The 17113-nt window shown below is 42.6% G+C and overlaps 1 protein-coding gene across 2 annotated transcripts in view; it reads right to left on the bottom strand.

Annotated features, from left to right (window-relative positions):
* Positions 1–14892, bottom strand: part of COL5A3 (collagen type V alpha 3 chain) — a 125740-nt gene extending 110848 nt beyond the window's left edge. For both annotated transcript variants that reach the window (XM_063293983.1, XM_063293985.1), the window contains exon 1: positions 14744–14892. In XM_063293983.1, coding sequence (XP_063150053.1) covers positions 14744–14828 — 85 coding nt within the window. In that variant the 5' untranslated portion in view covers positions 14829–14892. The remainder of the gene's footprint in view (positions 1–14743) is intronic.
* Positions 14893–17113: the final 2221 nt, after the last annotated feature.

Raw genomic sequence — 17113 nt, 5'->3', positions numbered from 1 at the left:
CAGGTGTAGTCAGCACACACCAGACCAACTTGTTACACACATATACACACAAGCAGTTCTACATAGAGACCATACACAGTTTGAACATCTCCACAGGGAAGTAAAGATCCACCCAAGGACAGATACATTCACAGCACTTGCAATTTATTGCAATCAAGCTTGACTGATCAAGCAGGGGACGTGCTGTAATTATTGCTCTTCTGCAACCACCCATCCACTGGTTACTAAGCCAACAGTCTAACATGGGTGGGGTGGGATGGTAAGATGCATATCTCCCTGAATTGTATCCGAAAAGTTGCTAAAGCAGCAATGTGATAAGCATCTTCCTTCCTTCTTTTCCCACATGTCACTGGCCATCACACCTACCCTTGACGCTGGATGCTTTCCAGAATCATATTAGGATCCTGTCTTGTCCATGCATGTTTACAGTTTTGGAAGTTGCATAATTACATGTTCTTCTGAATCTCTTGGAGACCCTACTTGAACTGGTCTTAGTGATGGCAATTCACACCTTTGGTACTTCTTGTCTTGACTACTTCAACACACTTAGATCAGCAAGAAAGGCATTTCAAAAAAACCCTGCTACCAGAAGCTCACATATCTAGTATGCAGGATAGGTCTTTCTCCTTTGTGGTCCACAGTCTATGGAATGCAATCCCCCTAGGTGTGTTTGGCCCCAGCTTTCACAGCATTTAAGAAAATGGTCAAAGCCCATCTCTTTCACTGAGCTTTTAATTGTTAGTTGAATTTATTCTGATTTTGCCTTGACTTTAATCATACTGTTTCATTCACAGTGTTTTATAATTAAAATATAGGATTACTCTAGACGATTAGAATACAGACCTAGTAACTGTTAATACAATGGTCTGAAGTAAATTACAGTTCTTTCCAACGAATAAGAGACCCACAACGTTGTAACCAAGAGTTATGTGTGGTGTAGTAACAAGTTCTGTAAGCATACAGTATATTGGGGAAAATATATTAAGGGTTGATGGAGCATAGTGGCTAACCATCAGGAAGATCATGTATGTGAAGTGCTTTTAAGATATTTTAGTGTTATATATGCAATATTAATCAACAGAAAGTTTCAGACAAAGAAATACTTCTCTGTGCAGTAAGAATTGACTTGCAGAATTGACTGTTGAAAAAATAGGATATGATGAAAGCCCTTGAGAGAATGAGACAAAGAAACTGAAAAAAGAAATGAAATATTGCTGGATAAATAAAAACAGCTAATGGTTATTAGGAACACAGAAAGTTACCTTAAATTTGCTCAGAATCTTTGTTCATTGAGCCCACTATTACCTAATGTGACTGGCAGCAGTTTTCTGGGTTCTGTGAAATTTTTGGTATCTCATGGTCCTATTCAATCAACATGCCAGGGATCATACATTCAAAGTGTTCGAATGCAAGACACGTGCTCTCCTACAGAGGTATACTATACCCTCAACATTTGGGGAGGTTGCTAGAGAGCCAGAAATTATACTTGGTATGGATTCAAGAAATCAGGCATCATGCTCTGGCCCTGGGCAAATACTGTACCTTTCATCCGTGAGGAATTAACCCCATCTATGGAACTCTGAGCTCCCTGAAAGGAGGGCAAAGGACAAATTCAGCAGAGCGAATGCATTCTCTGAGCGATAAGCCTGAACTACTCAAAATAGCAGAATATATACACAGTAAGGAAGGATATTCAGACCTTAAGATTTGCAGAAGTACAAAAAGTTCATCACATGGAAATTCCTCAGAAGGGAGGAAAAAGAACAAAGTAGCCCATTAGATGCAACATGACATTCTTGACTGGTGGAAGATGAAATGGGAAGGAATTCTACCTGCTGCCCAATGAAGATTTCATTCGGATTTGTGTATCATGGGAGATTATTAAATCTCCAGACACTTTAAATGAGGGGAGGAAAAAAAGCTGAAAAACAGCCATAGGAAAATGGAAAATTTACATCAGGACCATGGCAGAGGAGAAAGGGGATTTAACTGTACACACACACATGTGCCTCATTTCCTTGATCACATTTGTTCCACAAGGCTGCTATTAGACTGACCAGAAAAAGGAAAATAAAATCTCGGTGCCTGTCATATCCCTTCTGTAGGGCAAACTGGAACAGGGGGAATAGAACTTAATCAGGAAAGGGATGGGATATGGGAGGGAAAGCATAGACACCATTTCCTCTCCATGTACTCAGTATTACGCTAAGGGAGAAAAAGATCTTATCTCTGCTGTAAGATCTAATCACAGATCTCTTGGCACCATCTGTAGTTTGACCCTGATGTTGGTTAAATGATGGAGGAGGGAGAAGGGGCTGGGCTAAGCTAACAGCATGTGGGTCCAAACCGAAGGGCAGAAGCAAAGCTGGGGAAAGGGGCAGGAGAGGTTTGATAACAAAGCTATGGCTTGGGAGCAGAGCAAGAAATCCTGAGCTACAAACGACTTGGAAAAAATGCACCGTGGGTGGTCTCTGGCCGCCTTTAGGTTCCAGGCTTGACCTGTTCTGACCCAGGTCGAGCCAGTCCCAGGCCCCACCCCATAAGGCAGGGTCTCTTCCTTGGGAACTGAATGTGCTGGTACCGAAGGATGGAGGGCTAAACAAAAGCAGTAATGAAGATCAAGTTACAAGATGAGTGCCTGCTTCTCACAGAGTTGGTAAACCCTGGGTTGTACTACTTTACCCTGTATATGGTCAGCATAATTTAAGCTTCTTCTGTGAAGAGCCAAGAAGGAGGATCATTCTCACATAGCTTTCTCTTTATCATACTCACAAATTATTTGGGGGAGGGGCTTTATTAAAATGAAGAGGCATAAAATCACATGAAGTGGTACAGCCTGGACATACACTGCCAGATCTCAATAAAAACTAAGCTTGAATTAAACGTAACAGAATCTGAGCTTAATTTCCCAACATGCCAACTCTGCAGTGGAGTAGGTCCCAACTATGCAGAGAAATCAGAAGATAGAAGTAGGTATCACCACCGGGCTGCATGTAGACTACACCTCCTAGGTACATATGTTGACTCCTTAATGTACCTGGACAAAAAGGGGAAGAAGAGGGACAGAGAGAGAGATGGATTTTATGGTGACCTCTATGAGTGTCCCAGCTCTGCTTCTGACCACTTTCACAATGGGAGCTATTAGTACTTTATTTTATCTAGCCTTTAAAAAGTAGCAAAATAAATATGCAACATGGGACACGGGGGCGCTGCCAGTTAAACTGCTGAGCTGCTGAGCTTGCGGATCAGAAGGTCAGCGGTTTGAATCCGCCTGGCAGGGTGAGCTCCCATTGCTAGTCCCAGCTCCTGCCAACCTAGCAGTTCGAAAACATGCAAATGTGAGTAGATTAATAGTACCACTTCGGCAGGCAGGTAACGGCGTTCCGTTCAGTCATGCCAGCCACATGACCACGGAAGTGTCTATGGACAAATGCCGGCTCTTCGGCTTTGAAACGGAGATGAGCACCGCCCCCTAGAGTCGGACACAACTGGACTTAATGTCAAGGGAAACCTTTACCTTTAACAGCCCAATGGAAGATTCTCATCTTGCTTCCTATTTATACAGAATAGCTGGTTTCTGCTTAGAGTTGAAAATGAAAGGAGCCACTTGACTGTCAACCCAGGTAGGTGAATGGAAGAGACCTTGCTGTCTCTGTTAAGCTGCATTAAGCCACAACTCACCTCTCCTGATTCCTCTCCCAGGAATTTTACTCTCATTCTTTCCCCCTCCCCCACCATCCATACCAAGAAGCAAAACCCAGACATAATAACAGAACAGAGCTTGCAGGCATTTAAAGCCAATTTGGCTAATAAAATTAATGTTCAGCATATATATTTTTTCAGCATTCCAAAAAAGAGTCTAGAGACTGCCCCTGGCCCAGGCAAGGAATACCACTGCTTTGCTTCAGGGACTGTTAGGATACTAACTGCCAGCCAGGGCAGTAACTGCTTTATTGAAAAGGAAGCAAGAAAAAGCAGCCAGGCAGCGAGGCCTTCCTCCACAGGATTCATGGGCCATAGAGCTCCAGCCAGACTTCATGCCTGCCAGATGTTCACAGCTGGGTGTATGTCACCCTTGACTCATCGACACTACCTGCCAAAATCTGGATTTTCCATTCCCAGCTGTAAAAGAGAAATTCCAGGGCAACCCCTGAGCCAATGATGTCAAAACTGCACCACCTATTGTTATAGGCACAGGTGCCCTCCCAGATGACCTGTCCATGGTGCTGAACCACATGCAGTACAGCCCAAGGGAATCTTCATTAAATCTGGAGCAGGTGGAATACTGACTCAGAAAGCTGATTTGTCCTCCGCAAATGCTTGGAAGAACAACATAGGCAGGTATTTCAGTGTGATAAAGTATGAAAGTCACATTAGCATTTTTCAAATATAAAATATTTCACCATGTCATAGAACTAAGAAATGTGTTTTTTTTCCCCAGAGCTCTATAATCAGATCACTTCATGACTTAATTTCAAGTGGTAGATAGCTGGAGGAAAACAGAGCAAAGCATATACCTTATGGGCTAGATGTTCCAAATTCAGTCCCATGAATTTCCTGGTATGGCTGAAAAAGAAGCCTGTCCAAAATTACACAGAAGGGCACAAAACCACAGTTACATTTTAACCTTCTCTCAGTCTAGCTGTAGCTTCCACAGCCCCACAAAAGTTATCAACAAGTTGTATTTTTAATGTGATTAAAGCATTATGCTTTCTAACACTGAGTCTAGCCCTCAGCCCAAACATTTGTGTACAGGTAATCCTGAGCCAATGGTCTGAGCCAGTTTAGGGCAGAGATGATGTTGCTTAGAAGCTGAGCACCAGTTTGGATGTGTCTATGCAGTACTGGCAAGTATTGCCATGTCAAATTTACAGCCCTGTCTTACCAGCACATAGCTGCCTTGTTATCCCAAGTGGCATGAAAATGCAGATCCAGCATTTGGCTTGATGTCCTAAAAGAAGCTGCAGCTGAAGGCATGTTTATTAGTATTAGCTATCCCAGAATTAGGCCAAATAACAGAAGGCAGACAGCTGTGTAAATTCTTGATTCCAAGCTGCCTGCCCAACCCTTGTTCTTGACCACAGCTTTGTATACAATGAACCAAAACAAGCACAGAAATATATTTTGGTATTTTTAGAGAAGAAGAAAGAAGAGGAAGAGGGGGAAGAGGAAGAGAAAAAGGAGTCAATAATGCAAAGTACTGCCTTACATTTTTCCTAATTTATGTTTCTGCCCTTTCCAAACATGGCTGAAATGTCAGTAAGAATGAAAAATATATAGAGAGGAAGCAGAAAGAGCTGGGATGCTGCAGATGCAGAGGAGCCAGGAAAACAGTACTAATAAGAGGGGTGGTAAGGGAAATGTTAAAGTAACTGAGTAACTACTTAATAATTTGCCCCTTCAAAAAAAACCAGCTCAGGTCAAATTTCAGCTGATATTTCAGAGAAGCCCTCCACCAACACTAAGGCCTGAAAAATCTTTAAGATTTTGGAGAGAAGTTAATTTTCTGCAGTTGTTAAAATTTGACAGATGCTCCAGACATACAAGAGGCTGGTGAATGTGAAATACACATTCTCCCATACAAGTCAATCATGCCATGCTGAAGGGCTAAAGCATTTCTTTCCTCCTAGCAGAAACAGGAACAAAACCAAAAACGATAGCTACTGTGGATAACGCAGTTGCACTAGGACTAGGGAAACCAAGCATTAAATGTCCTCACAGGACAATTAACCTTGGCCTTGGACCAGGTATTCTCCTCAGCCTAACTTACTTATTAGCCTAACTTACTAGCCAGTTAAAAGGAGAAGCAGGGTTAGTCAAGTGCAGCACCTTGAGTTCCTGGGTGGAAAGGTGGGATATGAATCCTTACTGTTTCATAATACCTTGCATGGGTAAGATCTCTATTACTATTCCCATTCACAGAGGTGGCAAGAAAGACTGGGAGAAAGTAGTTTGCCTATGGCAAAGAAACCACATCAAAGCTCAGAAACGAATTGAACTTTGACTTCCCAGTTCACAGCTCAGCCTTTTCCCCATTAGTTCTCACCAGAGAGATGGAAAAAAATGTTTCTATTTGGTCACTAGGAGTCGAAAACAACTTGATGGCACAATCAATCAAACAATCAATCTCACCAGAAGCCCTTCATAGTCCCATTCGCTTCGATTGGTAGTCCCATTCTCTCTCTAGCTCTTCTCCAGTTTTGGAGAAGGTCTTTAGGAGCTGCTGCCTACATATTTGCAAGCTTTCTTTGCTATCAAAACAGCTAGAAATTTGCTTCATTTAATTGAAAACAAACATATTCAAGATGTTAAATTCTACATCAAATTCCTTTTATACACATTTGAAGGCTTCCAGATGATTTTTTTCCATGAGTCACAATGATCTCAGAGTTGAAGTGCAACAACATTCCTTTTTTTCGTTTTAATTTGTGCTGTATATAGATGAATGAATCTGAGCTAGCTTCTTCCCCTATCATTATGCAGATCTCTGCTAGTGCTTTCCAACACAACCAGGGAGTCTCCAAACTACACTATTAAATAACATTACATATCATTACTCTGCAATATTACATATCAGAAACATGATCCATTATATAATAGGCCTATGCAAAGGTCTCCTGTTCTTCCCAGCTTCTAAAGGCAAAGTGATTGGATGTTTTCATTTTGCCTGATCTGACTGTCTCCACCAGCAGGTCCATTAGTCAGAAGAGGCTTCTGTGCATGCCCAGGAACCTTTTCCAATGCTTCAGTCATCTCACTGGAACTGCCAGAAGAGGATGCTGTGCATATGCAATACGTGAACAGGGGCCTCTTCTGATGCTTTGTTTGCAATGGACTTGCTAGACGCAACTCTGAAGCCACATGAAGCACCTTTATCAGATAAACTGAATTCACATTGAACCTGCAGGGAGTAAAACTGCACAGCTCCCAGGGCATAAAGCACCTCACTGAGTGGCCACTTTGCACATCCTTTTCAACTTTCCACAACTGATATAGCAAAATGGTTCCATCAACTTTATTGTGCCACAGAGGTGACATCTTCTAAAGCAGAAAATGTGCTTCCTGGGCTCCCAGCCCCTTCTTACAGCTTCTGAGAGCTCTTCAGGGTTATGTTGCCAAAATGTTAATGCTTGATAAAATAATCTCTCACACACACACAAACACACACACAGATTGCACAATGTGTTTTTCTGTAAAAACCAACAAAAAACCATAATAAAAACAAAACTTAAGTCCCTAAAAACTGCATAGGCAGAAAATTTTAACCCCATGGATTCCAATGATATCACTGGATCACTAACAAACATCACCAGCTTTCAAAAATCTTTTTAAAAAGTAGTGCCCTCCCCTACCAAAAAAAAAAAAACTGTCTACCCCAATCGTCAAAAAAGTACAACTCCTCCCTATTGTGCTTGTCTCAGGCAAACCTTTTTAAAGCAAAGTTTAGGTGGGTGGGTGGGTTTTTCATTCTCCCAGGCTTTTTAGGTAATTACTTTTGGCAAACCCTTTCCATTTCATTGTTTTTACTCTTAAATACTGTTTTATTGCTGCTTGATTTGTAATTGCTGTCAATGCTATTTTATTGTTTTAATATGTTGCAAACTATCCTTGAAGTCAAAGGCAGGCCATCTTTTTTGCAATCAGGGGCTGCATTTTTTTTTAATTGGCTGCCAAGAACTGCAGTGGGTGGAGCACTGATGTTATGAAGTCATTAGAGGAAAAGGAAAGGGACTTGGGGGGCACTTTAACCCTCCCCTTCAGGGTTTTTGGATGGGATTTTAAACTTCTACTGTGTTAATACACCTATTTTCCTTTAATACCCTTTGAAAATCAGTGGGAAATTATATTGACATTGTTCAATATGATTTGATACCAAATTTCAATAGTGTAATCTTGGGAGATCTAGACGTTGCAAAAATGGGGCTGATGGTGCTTCATACTGCATGTGTTGCCAGCTCTGGTGCACATGACAGAGAATTAAAAACATTCTATAAAATAAATATTAAGGAGACATAATAACTCCTTTCCCCCTCTCCAGCAATCCTGCTAATCCATGTGGACTAGCAACAATCATATGACAGATTATTTTATACCCTTCTTAGAGACAACATTTGTGGATAACAGTTCTTTGGTTCAGAGTACGGTATTAATAACTCATAAGTTGCAACAACAATAATACCTTCTTTTATTGCTTTCATAAAGATGCAGTTACAGAGAACAACAGCCAAATGCACACAATAAACCAAACAGGGAGTTACCATAATAACATTATCATGCATCTTCCAAAAAATAGGCAGTTTAACCAATCTGCATTTTTATGTTGGAGGGAACAGACACTGCATTCTGTAAACCTTAAATCAGAGATCACATCACCTAATTCATTCTGAACTGACAAGCTCACCATATTGACAGATTACTTTTCCACAAATAGATCATGGTAAAACAAGGGGTGTGGATGGGAGTACAAATCCTAATTTGAACAGATGGCCATACAAAGTCTCGCTGCAACAGTAGGGCAGCAAAATGTAAAATAGAAACATACACACAAATATAGAGAGAGAACTGAAAGGTTTTGATTGTTCCCAGATCTCAGTGTTTAATATAATGGTCACTTCCCCAGAATTGGAATGTGTAATTAAAAAGATATCCTGTGGGTGATGGGTGAGGATTTTCAACTACCTTTGAAGTTACCCCAGACAACAGATCTTCTGCCTCGCCCTTCCCAACCCTGGGGCAGAGGCGTCCTAGTTCACCAGGGCAAATAATCCCTGCACTGCTGTCTGAACAGATGGATTGCGACATCTGAACATGGAGAGTCATTCCCCTAGAACTCCATATACAGCAAACCTGAATTTAACAGACCATTTGGGGGATAGTCATTAAATCCAAATTTACATAAATTATGTTTTTACATTACATGAATCAATGGACACAAAGGAAATAAAAACACCAATTACATAATGAAGCAAATCACATAATTCATGTCAATGGTCTGAACTGTTTGAAATAGTAGACCTTGTCCCTTGTTTTGGGATGGTCTCAGGAAAAGTTTTGTCCGTTGCACCTGAGATCTGCAGAATGGAAGTCCAGAGAACTGGGGATTTACTGCATAGCATTCATATATATCACAATTCCTTAACCTGATGCCCTCTGTATTTGTTGGTCTGTGTTTCCTATATGTCATTGAACATATTGGCTAGGGATGATGGGACTTGAAGCCCAGCCAGATACTAAGTTGATGAAGGTTATTATGCTCACACAGCACATATGCCCACGAGCATTTAACCACATTTTACTCAGCCCAGTTAATGATAGTGAGAGACATCCCTCAGAAAGAGAATGGAGGAGCACATGAAGATTCAGAACTCTGATCTTGACCATTATTTGATGTCCTTGGGTTTGTTACTGCGTGTATGTACATAAAGCATGTCTAGCTGTCATCTCTTTTCCCTGTGGCATTTCAGGTGCAGGCACTGAGCTCATCTGCCTGAAAGACCCCTGGTTTTTCTCCCAGCCATGCCTGAACAAGTCTCTGGCAACCTGGAATGAAGTTGAAGAACTGCCTTGGGCTTCTGCATTTGGGGCCTCTGTTCTACTGATAATGCTTAGCTTTGGATTAAATGTAAAGAGAACAGTGTGTGAGGGACTGTCCCATTCTGATTGAGGACCAAGCCATCCAATAATTTCATGACATCATATACAGTAGCCATTTTTCATCTCCCACTCCCTCTTCCCACCCAGGCACTTATTAGAGGCTGAGATCCCCATTTTTAACAAGTGAAAGAAGGGAATCTTTAAAGCAGGGATGGAGAGTCAGAAGTAGCTGATCCACTACAAAACCTCTTACTGATTTGCAGTAAGTCAGCTGGTCTGAACGATGACAAAGAACCCTGCCCTTCCCATCTAAATCTAATGCTAAAATCAAAAAGCTCAATGCAGAACAGAAGCAGTACATGTCAAGCAAACATATACTGGTCCACAAGGAAAATGTGTGTGTGTGTGTATTTCTTTTTCCATAAGGAATATATTCTTTGTGTATGTGCAGAGGTGTATATATATATATATAAACTATATAAAGGGGAGTCTAAGCTTTAAAGTTCTCCAGAATTTTTCCTCTGGATATCTGATGCAGAAAACAGAAGTTGGATATAAATGAGTCTGTAAGGATTACAGCAGTGTTTGATTTTCAACTCCAGAGCTGACAAACAATTCCTGGGCTGAATACATGCTCAGAGGCAGTTTGTCTCTTAATCCTACATTCTCTTCTTGAGCCATTGTTTTGCACCTGATCCAGGATTAGGTAATCCTGGATTAAAGAAAGGAACAGCTGGCAAGGTACGATCCTTTTGAATCCTGAGAAAAAGGGGAATCAATAAATTAGAGAATGACAGAGACCAGGGAGCCTGAATTAGCAGCTCTGTATCTTTCATTTGTTTTCAGTCAAACTATTTTTGTTGTTGTTAATGTTGTTGTTTTGCCAGCTTCCCTGGAAAAGCGCTCCTGCCAGGAATGTCCCATTGTGAATGGGTGTGTGCACAGAGAGTAGATAATAAAAAAGAATTAAACTTTGAAGAGCCAAAGCAGCAATGGGAAGAAAAGATTAATGCATGTACATTTGTTTGATTTGCACATTTGTGGTCCCCAGCTGAAGACTTTAAAGAAGAGTCTGAATGTCCAAAAGAGTCCAGGCTTGGTCAGGGATCATGGGAGTTATAGCCAAATACCCAGAAGCCACCAGGTAATCTACCTCTGCTCTAGTATGTTATTTTTGATGCTTTTGAGTTGCTAACATAAGCCACTCTGGCAAGAGGTTTGAAAAATAAGAAACAACATAAGAGACAGTTCTTAAGTAGCATGATGGAAAGAAGCATCAATACTGTACCGGGACGCATTCATTCTTGAGAGCTATTGCAACAATACAGTGTTTTTTTCAAAACCTTATTTGATACTCTAGATACTGTTTAATAGGAAAAAGATCCAGTTGATATAACTACACTGAAGTTGATACTGAAACTGAAGAATACACACACACACATAAATAAGTGAGATCTAAGAGAGGAATATGAGGTTTTTATGAGTTTGTTCCCTGTTTCCAATTTACTGCATTTCACTGAAACCATGGTTCCTCCCTGCTTCTTCAAAACACAGCAGCTGATGTGGGAACGGAGAAAAACACAACTCAGAAAGAAAAAAACAAAAAAATGGAACAGAGACTACACTTAAGGAGGGGAAAAAACAACAGTGAAGTAAAACAAACATACAGAAGGATAGAGCTTCAGCAGAATTAAGCAGCAGATTAAAAATAAGAGGGCAGGGTAACAATTCCCTTATGGCTTCTCTTCAGATGCCTGTGTAAACAATACAGATTTAAGCTGATGCTTCCAGGGAAGAGTAGTCCAAGCCTGGGGGGGAGGGGGGTGGATTCCATCAGATCCAATATCCAGCTTCAGTAGAGCTGCATCAGCATAATGGAGCAACCCCTGCCCCATCAAACTGGATCTCAGCTTGCTGCTGCTATCATCAGTCACCCCTCATGCCTTCTTGGAGTTCCTTACTCAACTGAGCAGCAACACTTCCAGACAGGAGCTCAGCCACTATTTGCTTCTGATTCATTGCAAAGAGTTCCTGTCTCAGATTTCCTCAAAGGGGGGATTTAATACAGCAATTCATTAAGAACTGAAGACTGGCAGCTCAGTTCCCATCCATAATCATTCCCTATCCAGAATATATGCCTGAGTGGATGGGATGAATGACTGGCAGAGGAGCAGCACTGGAACAAAACCCCAGAGAGGTGGCAATATGGTTTTGGACTCACTGAGGACTTAAGTTTGAAGGGCCACATCAAGGTGCACAGCCCCCTGCCCTTTCTCCTGACCAGGAAGATCCTGCTGTGAGCAACTACCTGCCTCACCTGTAATGGCAGTGGTATCAAGAGGAAGGCCTCATAGAGGATATGGTGGTCCAAAGATGGAGACAGGATGGAGACTCAGAGAATTAAGTACTAGAGTACATGGTAAATTCCAGTTGAAGTGGGCTGTAGTCCACAAAAGGTATCCTGCAATAAATGTGTTATTCTTTAAGGTATGTCGATTTGTGCAATAAATTCAGCTGCTCTTCTAGAATACAGTTTTATACTGTATGGGAATTCAACCAATTCAGCTGTCTAAGTGTAGATCCTTACACAAGCAAAAGAACACCCACAAAAGCAATGAAACAGAAGGTTTGGGGGAACTCTTAATAAGCTATTTAAGAACTGAGCACACTCAGTGGCCATTGAGTTCGGGAGGAGACAGCACCTAGCCAATCTTGCTGATCTCAGAAGTTAAATAGGGTCAGCCCTGGTTAGTATTTGGATGGGGGTTCACCTGGGAATTTCAGGGCTGTTAGCTGGATGAGGAGGTAAAAAAAAAATCAGAAGGCAACTATGGCAAATCACTTCCATACTGTTGCCAAGTAAAGAACGAAGATGTGTCCATGAAATCAATGGGATTTGCACTTCATTGGAAGGAGATTTCACTTTCACTGGGGGTAAAGAAAACTAGATGAAGAATTTTGGGAAAAGGGCATGGTTGGTTGGCATGTCAGCCGCCATGCCCGTTTTCCAAGATTCTTGGATTTCTAAGACCAGAACACACTTAAGTTACAATGGTCAATTACAAGTCTTTGTTTGGAGAATTGCAAGTTTTGGAACACTGTTCTCTCAGGTAAAATTCTGCAAGATATCTGTTTAAAGTTCTCCATGGCATATTTCTGTACATACAGCAGTTTTTAAGTAAGTTTTTAAAGTGCCACAAATAACATTGTAAGAGCCAGTAGTTCAGAAACAATATAACGTAAAGGAGCCTTCAGGCCTGTAGCTCACAGCAGTCTTTCCGAAGACAGATTTGAAGTATGGCTGAGGTAGTGATACGATTCTGTAAAAGCATCTTATAGAAGCATTCTTTAAATTTCTGGGACATGATATGTGCCTGAAATATCTAATACTTTATCCAAGATGTTTCTGCTTCTGGATAAATGTATTATTGTTGATTCACACTTTTTTTCTGAACCAGTGTTATCTAAAGATGCCTTCTTCTGGGAAATGGTTTTAGAGAAGTTTTAATCTGAGACTGCTTTTTAAAAACCAGGATCTGTAACATGATATCCTAACTGTGAACTTATTCTCCAAGTGTAGATTCTTTTATACTACCAATAAAAAGGGAAAATGTATCTCTAAGCTTGGGGGAAGCCTAGATTTGCCAAAAAACAAAAGAACTGGGAAGGGAGAAAGTTCTTAAAGTAGCCCAATGAGATCAGTGGCATCAAAACACTCTATGATAATTGGCTGTGAGAAGCTAATGAACAGAATATTTTAGAAGATGACACGATGGATAGGTTGGCGTTATGAAAGGGACAAAACCACATGGGGACAGGTCTCATTTGTAGCCTTCAGTACGGGCAAAGAATTACAAGCTACCCCCATCACAAACACACACGCACACACAAGATAACAACCTTTTATTTATGATTAATCCACAGAGACTACTGCCATTTCTTCTATTTGCTGTTAAGGGTATGAAGTTAGTTTAAATCTACCACAGATAGAGTAACATTTAATAACAAATTTTCAACATGTGATCCTATGAAGTAGACATTGGCAAACTGAGATACTGTAATACTAGGACTGCATATTGTTTAAATTGTAACCTATTCATCATATCAGTTAATCACCCTGCCACATAACTTTGCAAATGAATAAAAAATATCATTGAAACAAGAAGTATATTTTCTTTGTTTTTAGGTGTTCCTTACACCCATTTCTCAGGAGACAGCATCTTAAGTTGTGGGGGAAGTAGTGAAAGTCAGTGTGGTTACTCCCCAGCTGCTTTGACAAGCATCTGTGTTAAAAACAATATCCTTTTTTGTTAACTGCAGTAGCTTTGTTTTAAAAAATGGATTAGACTCTTTCAATTTAAAAAAAATGTTATTTTTATCACCGTTATCATCAAGTGATGGAGCTTCCTTTGAGGGGGGTCACAGAAGCCTGCAAAAGGTATATATAATGGGGGGGATGGCTTCTAAAGCAGGTGGCGCCTCCTTTTTTGTCCTAAACAAGCCAGGACCTATTAAACATCCCCTGAAAGAAGCAGCTACTTCTTGGTTCCCAATGAATTTGTGAGGTGAATGCCAAGAACCCACTAGTCCATTGCTTCAACCAGGTTAATGAAGTTCCTTCCCACACCTGCAGATACATTCACCTAAAGCACTGAGCTGAGTTGGTGTTAATCAGTGTTTCTCAACCTTGGTGACTTCAAGATGTGTGGACTTCAACTCCCAGAATTCCCCAGCCAGTAAGGGGTTGGGGAATCCTGGGAGTTGAAGTCCACGCATCTTTTAGTCACCAAGGTTGAGAAACACTTGTGTTAACCTTGTTAGGTTCCGTTTTATTCTGTCCCTCAGTTTGTTGTGGGAACACAATGCGGAAGGCTTTTTGCGCTCTACCTGTGGAACAGGTGATGGGCGGGGAGCTGTCAAATACCAAGGGAGGTCACTCTCGAGGCTTGAGAACCGCTTCTAAGCAGCAGCAGCAGCAATCCCCCCCCCAAAAAAATCTGGGCTGCCCAAAGGACCATCGCTGTTTGTTTAGTCCGCTAAACCTCCGCCCTCTGTGCTAGGCGCTGTCTGGAGGGCGCTCGACGGTCGCCCCCGTCCCAGAGCACACCCTCCCCGAACTGCCCCCTCTCCGGAGCCCAGCCGGCGTTACCTGCCCTCGCCCGGGGAAGTTCTCGCAACAGGAGGGCCAGGAAGCAGATCAGGTGGCCCCGGAGTCCCGCGGGGCTCGCCGCCATCCTCGAGCCGCGCCTGGGCTCTGCCTCGCGTGCGCTCTCTCCCTCTCTAGCAGGGGGGCTCGCAGCCAGCGCCGAGCCGAGAGAGCCGCCTGGCCCCGCCCTGCTCCTCCCCCCTCCCCCGCTCGCACGCTCAGGCAAGCCGCGGCGCTCAGGCAGCCCCGGGCGGGCGGCGAAGGGGCTTCCCGGAACGGGGGCAGCCAGCCCTGCAGACCCACTGCCCGGGCTGGGGCGAGCTTGTGGCGAGGCAGATGCGGGCCTTTTCTGGAAGGCCTGGCTTCCGGCCTTTCCCGTGGCACCCGTTAGTAGCAGCCCCGCACGCAATCCAGGCTCGGGCTTCGTCCTGTGGGGCGACTGGCAGCAGAACTTGCTGTGCTCTGCTCCACAGAGTTTGGCCTCGGTGAGGTCGCCGTGACCCGTTGCAAGCCTCACTTCTGTTTGGGCCAGGGTTCCTCAACCAGGGTTCCGTGGAGCCCTAGGGTAGCACGAGAGGTCACTAGGGAGATCAAGATTTGTTAAAAAAAATATTTCAAATTCGGGCAACTTCACATTAAGGAGGTAAGTTTCATTCTTTATTCTGAGTTTAAGAACACTGTTCATGCATACTTACAGGCCTACCCATGAAACATATAATAATTTTGTAACTTCTGGCCTATATTTGAGACTTAATGTTCAGGGGTTCCCCGAGGCCTGAAAAATGTTTCAAGGGTTCCTCCAGGGTCAGAAGGTTGAGAAAGGCTGGTTTGGGCCTTTCCGGTATTCAAGGGTACCTCATTGGTGAAATAAGGCCTTAAGCCTCCTCCAAGGCCTTGGGTGTTCTGCCATCTATCATTCCCAGAATCCAGATTCAGTTGTGTTCACCTTCTACTTCCTCCTTCCCCCTCCCTTTCTCATTTTGTCATATTTTAAAATACATTTACCCCATCACTAAAATATCTCATGGCTGGATGCTATGACTTCAAAACCAGAGTCTGGGATATACCCCCAAATCCTTGAAAAACCTACCTCTTGTTTAAATCTGTACTTGACCTTTCAAATTTTTCATTTCTCTTCCTTCCTTCATTACTTTGTCCCTCTCTCTATCCCTTCCACCACACACGCCACCATACCCAAACAGTCCCTGACACCCCTTTTCATCGCATTCCTCCTAATTGAAGGGACTGGCAATGATATTTCAACAAGATCTGGCAAGCCACAGATTTTTCGTACCTGCCAGCAGATAACATCTTTCAGAGTGTTGACCGATCCAGAGCTTCCACGATACAGTCTCTTTTTCTCTCTGGAGATGCATGCATGCCCACAATAGCACTCTCCCAGTCCATAGAGCCTCCCTACAATGGAGACTTTGTGTTTGACATGCAGAAGGCTCAGTTCATGGCATCTGTTTCTCCTTTTTAGAGAGCCACTGAAACTCTGTGCAGACAATTCTGACCTAGATGCTCCAATGGCCTAACTTGGCCTAAGGCATTTCCTTTCTTCAGTAAGGATAATGTGTAAATGTTTCCCAGGTATCCCAGTACAGCTGGACAGTAATGAATAAGTTCCAGGGCAGAAAGAGGACTCCAAACTGTATTCATGAGCACAGATTTCAGCTTCAGGCTATGTATTAATGGAGATTTTGCCGACTGCAGAGGGTGACGGCTATAGTTGCAAGGCCATCACAGCATCAGCACTGATACTCTCATTGTGCCTGCAGTACCCAAGGATATGCACATCAAAGTTTTGAAGAGGGGTAGGGAATAAGTGTGCTTTTCTGCAGGGCTCCCTCAGAGCTTAGATTCAGTAGCAGTAGAAGTGGAGCGTTAATTAGTATTCAGCCTTGCAGACCGAGAAAGGCCCCTGGGAATCCAGGCGTGTTGGGACACAGGACTTGAGAAAGCAGGGTAATGAAAGCTATGCAATGCAGCTCTCTCCTCCTCCTCTGCGTTCCTCTGCTTCCTCGGGATGGAACATCTGTCAAGGCAAGCAAAGGAAGACGGGGTTGAAGCACCAGACACCACTCAGCCATGCTGAGCTTCAGAGACTGATCCAGAGATCACCCAGACCTTTCTCCATTATTTATTTATTTATTTCGTCACCACCCATCTCACTCAAAGAGCAACTCTGGGCGTTACACTCAAAGAGCAACTCTGGGCGTTACCTCTACCAATCTCTTAACTGACCAAATCTTTTTACCCTTTAGTGCTTCTTTCTTGCTTCTGTCAATCAACACATCTGATACCATTATTTGAAAGCATACTGGTGTCATGGGACATTGGTGCTATGACCTAGAGCATCTCTAGCTTTGT

The sequence above is a fragment of the Candoia aspera genome, chromosome 2 (genome assembly GCF_035149785.1).
Source record: "Candoia aspera isolate rCanAsp1 chromosome 2, rCanAsp1.hap2, whole genome shotgun sequence".
NCBI lineage: Eukaryota > Metazoa > Chordata > Lepidosauria > Squamata > Boidae > Candoia > Candoia aspera.
The sequence above is the reverse complement of the archived record's forward strand: the minus strand, read 5'-3'. Positions and strand labels throughout refer to the sequence as shown.